The following is a 7183-nucleotide window of genomic DNA, read 5'->3' as shown; positions in this document are numbered from 1 at the left end:
AGGTAGAAGCATAGCATAGACATCCAAAGTTTCTCAAATGACCATATTTAGGCTTCTGCTTGAAAAAGGACTTCAAAAGGAGTCTTACCATTCAGTACTCTGAAAGGCAACCTATTTATAATGTGTGTTGCAGTCAGAATAGACTCTCCCCAATATGATATGGGTAGTCTAGACTGGAACATTAAACCCCTTGCCACTTTTAGGAGATGTCTGTGCTTCCTCTCAACAATTCCATTTTGTTAAGGAGTACCAACACAGCTTAACTGATGTAGTATGCCTTCTGATGCAAGAAAATCTGCTTCCAGTGTCCCCTTTCCCAGTTCCAAAGCATTATCAGATCTTATCATCTTAACTTTGACATTGAATTGTCTCTCCACCAAATATAGGAAACTTTTAAGCATGGGAAAAGCATTACTTTTAGCACTCAACAAAAATGTCCAGGTTCCTCTACTGTAGTCATCAACAATAGTGAGGAAACATTTGAAACCATTGTAAGTGCTAGATTTATAAGGTCCCCAAGTATCAATATGTATAAGGTCAAAAACATGCTTGGTTTTTATGTTACTGATGGGAAAAGGATTTCTAGTCTGTTTAGCTTTAGGGCAGATATCACAAATGAAATCATAATTTGAAGCACAATGAAAGAAATGTAAATGTTTCATTGCTGAAATTGGAACATGACCCAATCTTTCATGTCAAAGCTTTATATCAGGTATCATATTGACATGAACTAATTCTGAACCTAAAACAGACCTAGAACTGGAATTCCTTCCTTTTGAAAATGAAATTACATTACTACTAAGCATACTACTAGATTTGAAATTACTCGGCTCTAGTAAATAAAGACCTTCTCTAACTTCACCAAAGACTTGAGGAATCCTCATTGAAAGGCCCTTCAACAGACACCCACTAGATGTAAGTAGACAATTATACTTAAAGTGCACACAGAACTTATGAACAAATAGTAAATTATATTTAAAATCTGGCACATGAAGGACATTAGTTAAGACATGACCTGGCAGAATTGATATACTCCCAATATGAGTAACACTTACCTTGAAAGAATTAGGTAAATTAATGTTCAAAGGTACTGGGAGTGGAATTAGAAACATGAAAGAATTGGGGTCAAAAACACATATGTTCTGATGCTCCAGAATCAATTATCTAGGAATCTGTTTTTAAACTAGTAAATACTGATCCTGAGTATTTGAGAATAGTACCAACCACATCATTTGCATTAATTCCTGATCCTCCACTCTGTGTTGATTTTGCTTGTTTGTACATATCCATCATCTCTGCAATTTGTTCCTTGTTGAAATGGTGTTCAAAACTGCTGCTGTTGGCCTCATTGCTTTGCCCTGTTCCATTATCTTCTTCATGAGTTGCTACCACATTTGCCTTGACATGATTTTGATAAGTCTTTGGGTTAGTAAATTTAAAATCATCTGGGAACCCAATCAGTCTGTAACAATCTTTTTGAGTATGTCCTATTTTCCCACAATAGGTACAAGAGAGATTAGGATTGTACTTTTTCTTCCCTCTGAATTTCTGTTGTGGTCTTGGAACCTTTTGAGCTGCATTGTTTAATTTCTGACCAGCCACTGTTCCTCTAGGGCCTTGATTGCTAAACTTTTAATTATTTCTTCCTTGTCTTGCTGACATGAATGCTGCAAAATCAGCAAAAACTTGTGCATTTGATTGTTTTCCCTGTCCAGCCACCATGAAAGATGCAGAATCTAAAGAGAAGTGTGCATTTGCATATATTTCTCTTTGATTCTCATCCTGTAAAAGTAGTATGCAATATCCATGCTAGGCAAAGGACTCATCATAAGAATGTTTCCTCTAGCTTGTGCATATACATCAATCAATCCCATCAAAAATTGAATTAACCTTTGATCCTCCAAATACTTAGTTAGTTTGTCTTTTCCCTCACATGAACATACACATGAACAGGTTATGATTAAAGAGCATATAATTCATCCCACAGTCTCTTCAGTTTGGTAAAATATCCAACAATATCACTGTTACGTTGTGTTAAACTTGACTGCTCTTTTTGCAGGTGGACGAGTTTGGCACCATTGGACTTTCCAAATCTCTGTTCCAAGCTGTCCCAGAGTTCCTTTGCTGGTTTTGAATAAATCACACTGTCAACAATGTCTTTTGACAGTGCATTTAGAATCCAAGATGTGACCATGTCATTGACACAGCTCCACTGCACATAATCAGTAAAGTTCAGATCTGGAGCCTTGCAAGCCCCATTGATGAATCCAAGCTTCTTCTTGGCTGATAGGGACAGAAGAATGGATATCTTCCATCCTGGGTAACCTTTTCCATCATAAACAGTGTTAACCAAGGTCATTCCAGGTGAATCTGAATGATTAAGATGATATGGATGGTTGATGTCATATCCTCCTGCCTTAGGAATGTTTGCAGTACGGTTTCTCTAGTTACACTCATCTTCTTTCACTAGGAGCTAAATAATAGACTTGGGGATTGATAATTGATGTTGGATCGAGCTCATTGCTCTGATATCATGAAGGAAATTGAAGACTAAGCTATGCAGAAGTCATGATTTGGACGAGTAAAGAGAGAGAGTAATTTTTTGTGTATCCATTCACTTGTTTGTATATGTATATATATATACAATTGAATATTGAATAAAATAAAGAGAAAATAAAATTGTACACTTGTCCTATTTGTATTTGTCTATTCATAACAGAAAAATTCTATCCTAACCAAATAATATTCTCTCACGTGAGCTTCAGTTGAGAAGAACCTTCTATCAATTAATCAAATCAAGGGTCCAGATCTAATCCATCAGAAAAGATATGTGGTTGTGATTCAAAATAGAAGAACCCGATATATATCCTAGGTTATATCGAAAACAACACTAGTTTGGTCGGTCGTCTTCTCCTTTCCTCTTCTTCCTGGTTCAGACTTCATTCCTCCATTAATGTCCAAATTAATCTGGGGTTTTGAATCTCTAACAGTATCTTCAAATGCTTCAGATTAGTAAAAGAAAATATTTTCCCGACCGTTACCTTTTCGTGCATATATAGTGAACGGTTAGTTCTTGGAATTTTCAGGCGCAAACTTCAGATCAAAAAATCTCTTCTACAATCCTTCATTTCTCACAAAACTTGTGTAATTTCTTCTTGAGATTAAACTTCTAATTGCTCGATAAAAGTGTTTAACCAAAAATCTAAGTCTTTGGTCAAAGCTAAAAAGAAATTCGGGTTAATGATAATCAGGAGATGAGAATAAAATGTTTTTGAGAATGGTGGTAAAGCAGTAAATAATTTTGTATTTCAGTAAGATCTCAATAGTATTTCGTGTCTCTATAGATGTTGAGTCTTTCTCCTTTTATAGTTGATTCTAGGAGAAGATGTAATGCCTTTGTCTTAATGAGGCAATTATGAGCAATAAATGACATTAAAAGAAACGTTACACAATCATTTCTATTTAATTCAAATATTCTAACGTATTTGATATTTAATGTTGTATTTAGACTCTTTTACGTCATCAGATTCGTATCTTCAACTTCTTCCGATCTTCGGTATTTAAATGACTCAAATAGGTACGAAACTCGTACCTATTTTGGTAACGGTCCACACCTATGTTTCTTTCTTTTTCCCTTATCTGTTGTCGCCCGTGCCTCTTGGCTATTTATTGTGTTTTGACCATTTGACCAGTCCACGTGTCATGCCACGTCACCTACAATGTAAATTCAGTTTTTTTCCAATACAGATAGTCCCCCCACTTTCCATTTATTTATCAATTAAATAATTGAGAAGTGGATCTTCATAAAAAGGGAATTTTTGCCGTAATTAATATTATGACAATACCGACGCTTCAATTGTCCCTTCTATTTAATGCTTTACATACGTGTCACTTTCTTATTGGTTCTGCAATTCTACACCCTTTTTTCGAGACTTCTTCATTCACACTATTCACGAAATGATAGTTGCCTTTATTATAGGATTTCCATCATTGCACTTTTAAGTTTGACGGTTGTCATTATAAGCATTTTTAACCCTCTTTCGTTTACCTTCTTCTTCATAGATCTTCAACAACCAATTTCTTACTTACTTGTATTTTCTCTCCCCTTTAGTATATCCTTCTTCAACAATGTCATCTCCAAACCCTAACCCTAGAAAAGTTCCAATTCTCTATCACTTCCCCAATGCCCCCGTAATACATAGGAGAGGCAGAGGAGGTAGGCTTCGGAGCTTGGGCCTAGGGTCTGCTCGTGGTGGTTTATCTGGTCCTGCTTCTTCTTCTTCTTCTAATATTGGGAGTTCTATTCTGAAGACCCCTTCTTCTAAAGGTAAAGAGATCCTTGATTCTTCTCAAGAACCTTTAGTCGATGAAATTGTTCCCAGTAATTTGTCTTTTGGGAGTGATAGAACGTCTCTTCAAAAACAAATTGTAAATTTAGAGAAAGCTGACACTTATCCTTCATTAGTGACCGAGCTTACAATTCCTACCATCAGAAGGGATTGTAACTGGAGCAATAGTCTTCGAATGTCAATTCCTTCCCTAAATCAAAGAATTTTTTCCTTTAGAAGTGGTTACTCTTTTGTTTATACTTACCCCTTTACTTTGGGTTTTAATCCTCCAGTTGATCCAGTCATTATTGACTTTTGCCGTTTCTTTAAAATCTGTTTGGCCCAAGTCGGCCCCCTAGTGTGAAGAGCAGTGGCTTGTCTGAGATACTTATCTGCCAAAGCCAATGTCAACTTCACCTTTTCTCACCTTATTCATTTATACCATCCCAATTTAATGCGCCATGGGGTTTTTACCTTAACTGCAAGAAGCAAAAAAGTTTTGGTAAGCCCTGAAGATGACAGAGATCGTGGATGGTATACCCGTTACGTTGCTGTACGTACGGTGCACTTGCTTGGTGAAACTAATATTCCCTTCCCTGAGAAGTGGAATTTTGCACGTAAGTTTCCTTTTATTTACCGCACTTATTTTTGAGAATTTCGATTCTTTTTCTAACTTCGTCTCTTTTTGTTTTTTTGTAGCAACCATGGGAGATGTGGAACTTATTCCTGACTTCCGTGGTTGGGTATATTCAATTTTGAAGATTGCTCCTAAGGATCAAAGAACTTGGAAATCAATTTCTTCTTTACATGGCTGGAAGGTGAAAACACATGGTATGTCCCTTTTTACACATTTTTTTCTTTTTACATGTTAAGCACCTTTTTCTCAATGTTGATTATGTATCCTTCTTTTAATCAGGATTTGGTGTTAGTGGAATGGCAGCTGATGTAGCTATGGCCATTCGCATGTCTGCTAATGCTGCACTTGATTTGAACAAGGCTCGAGCTTCGCTTCCCAAAAGGAAAGCTATAGGAGAAAGTTCTGAGAATGAGGAAGAGGAAGATACCTCTTTAATTGCAAGGCCAAGAGTTAGGAGACGAGTCATTAATAGTGATGAAATTGAAGATACCCCTGCTCAAACCTCATCCACCGAGCCTGTTTTGATTCATTCTGACGAGGACACCGTGCCAAGAGATACTAATGAATCAACTCAGCATCTTTTTGATAGTGGTTTTGAGAGTGGCGAGCTCGGCCCTGTTTTTGATGAAGCTCCTCTCTCCTCATTCGTTCCAATTTCCTCCATTCCTTTGCCAACCGACAGTATTTATTTACCAGCTTTGAGGGCTTCCGTTCTTTTGCCAGTTTCAACTGCACCTGCTTCCGTTCCTGTGTTGGTTTCTACATCTTCTCCTTCCATCCCTACTTTGACTCCTATGACTCCTGCTGCTGTGTTTACCTTTTCTACTACTCCTCCTTCCATTGCTTCTCCTCCCTTTATTCAGCATACAGAGGCGGGTTCTAGCAGTGGAACCATGGCTATGAGAAGTGTTACTCTTGAAGTTCCTGCCAACCATAGCCTTTTGAGAAAGATTGGTAGAGCTGATGTTTGGCTCGAGCCTCTAATCAGAGATATTGAGAAGAAGAAGATAGAGAGCCACAACTGCCTGACTCTGATGAATGACATAGTTCATTCTACTTTGAAGGTATTTTTCCTTTACCAACAAGTTTTTTGTTTTTAATCTACAAATCCTCATTTCTTTGAGTTGTCTCTGTAGGCTAACCTCATTGGTACAGAATTGATGGGAAGAATTTCCTTTCTGGAAAGAAAAACCCGTGAGTCTGAAAAATCTATCCATGAGGCCGAGGAAATAGCTAGGGGAGCCCAACTTGAAGCAGCTAATTGGAAAGAACAGTTTGAGAATGCTCAGGGGACCATAGAGGAGTTGAAAGAAAGTAGAAATCTCCTGGAGCAACAAAAGCGTGGTTTGACTTTTTAACTAGCAACTGCCAAGGCTTCTTCAAGCCAATTTAAAAGAGATAAAGAACTTTTGGAGTGCTCATTGTCAGAACAATTATCAAAGGCTAGTGAAGAAGTCAGGGAGCTTAAGGCACTTTTAGCCAAGAAATAAGAGTATGCAGGAGAATTAGTGCAAAGCTTGACTCAAGCTCAAGCTGACTTACAAACCTCCTCTAACGAGATTCGAGCTTTGAAGAGTTCTCATGCCTCCCTTGAAGCTTCCCTTGATTCCCATTTAGCTAAACACCAAATATTGAAGAACGATCTTGCTATGTGGGAAAGGGAGTATGGACTTCTGGAGGAGAACTTCAACATAGAGGTAAGTTGGGCTTTCCTGAAATCTCGCCATGATGCTTTGATGGAAGCTGCTCAGGAAAGATTTGATTTGCAATCTGAATTAGCCAAAGTCTTAGACACTATCGAGAAAAGTCAACAACCTGTTGATACTCCTTCTCCTGCACTTGACGCTCCTGGAACAGAAGAGCTTTTAAATGAAGAAGTGGCTATTGTGGCAATTGGAGTTGCAATTCCGGCTCCCGAGGGTGAAACTTCTATGACACAGTCCATGGAAGCTGAAGCTCCCGTGACTCTTGCTTCCCGCGGTGATTTTAACATTCCAAGCCCAATTGAAATTGCTCCTATTACTGCTCCCTCAGAAGTTGTTACCGTGCCTGTGATTGCCCCTGAAAATGAAATTGCAACTTCTGATGTTCCAACCCCTTCAGTGACTAGTTGAATGTATTTCAAACTTTACTGCTATTTTTGTTTTTGTTTTTATTAATTGGAAGGGATCTTTTGACGAAGTCCCCAGTAATCATAATGGGGCATTTGTAAAAAATA

General features: G+C 37.9%; 1 protein-coding gene across 1 annotated transcript; it reads right to left on the bottom strand.

The window, feature by feature from the left end:
- Positions 1 to 239: 239 nt before the first annotated feature.
- Positions 240 to 2359, bottom strand: LOC138888014 (uncharacterized). Its single transcript, XM_070169809.1, has 5 exons — positions 2015 to 2359; positions 1661 to 1782; positions 1225 to 1462; positions 754 to 893; positions 240 to 687 (listed from the first exon to the last, which is right to left on the bottom strand). The coding sequence occupies exons 1-5, from the start codon at positions 2357 to 2359 to the stop codon at positions 240 to 242; spliced, it is 1293 nt and encodes a 430-aa protein (XP_070025910.1).
- Positions 2360 to 7183: the final 4824 nt, after the last annotated feature.

The sequence above is a fragment of the Nicotiana sylvestris genome, chromosome 3 (genome assembly GCF_000393655.2).
Source record: "Nicotiana sylvestris chromosome 3, ASM39365v2, whole genome shotgun sequence".
In the NCBI taxonomy this organism is placed as follows: Eukaryota; Viridiplantae; Streptophyta; class Magnoliopsida; order Solanales; family Solanaceae; genus Nicotiana; species Nicotiana sylvestris.
Note: the sequence above shows the minus strand (reverse complement) of the source record. Positions and strands in the feature narration are given on the sequence as shown.

Excerpts from the sequence above, each read along its gene's own strand:
- LOC138888014 (XM_070169809.1), bottom strand. The coding sequence starts at position 2,359 with ATGACCTTGGTTAACACTGTTTATGATGGAAAAGGTTACCCAGGATGG. Across the intron at positions 1,463-1,660 it reads GCTGATTTTGCAGCATTCAT|ACTGATTGGGTTCCCAGATG; the intron begins GTCAGCAAGACA and ends AGATTGTTACAG. Across the intron at positions 688-753 it reads GGAAGGAATTCCAGTTCTAG|ATTGGGTCATGTTCCAATTT; the intron begins GTCTGTTTTAGG and ends TTGACATGAAAG.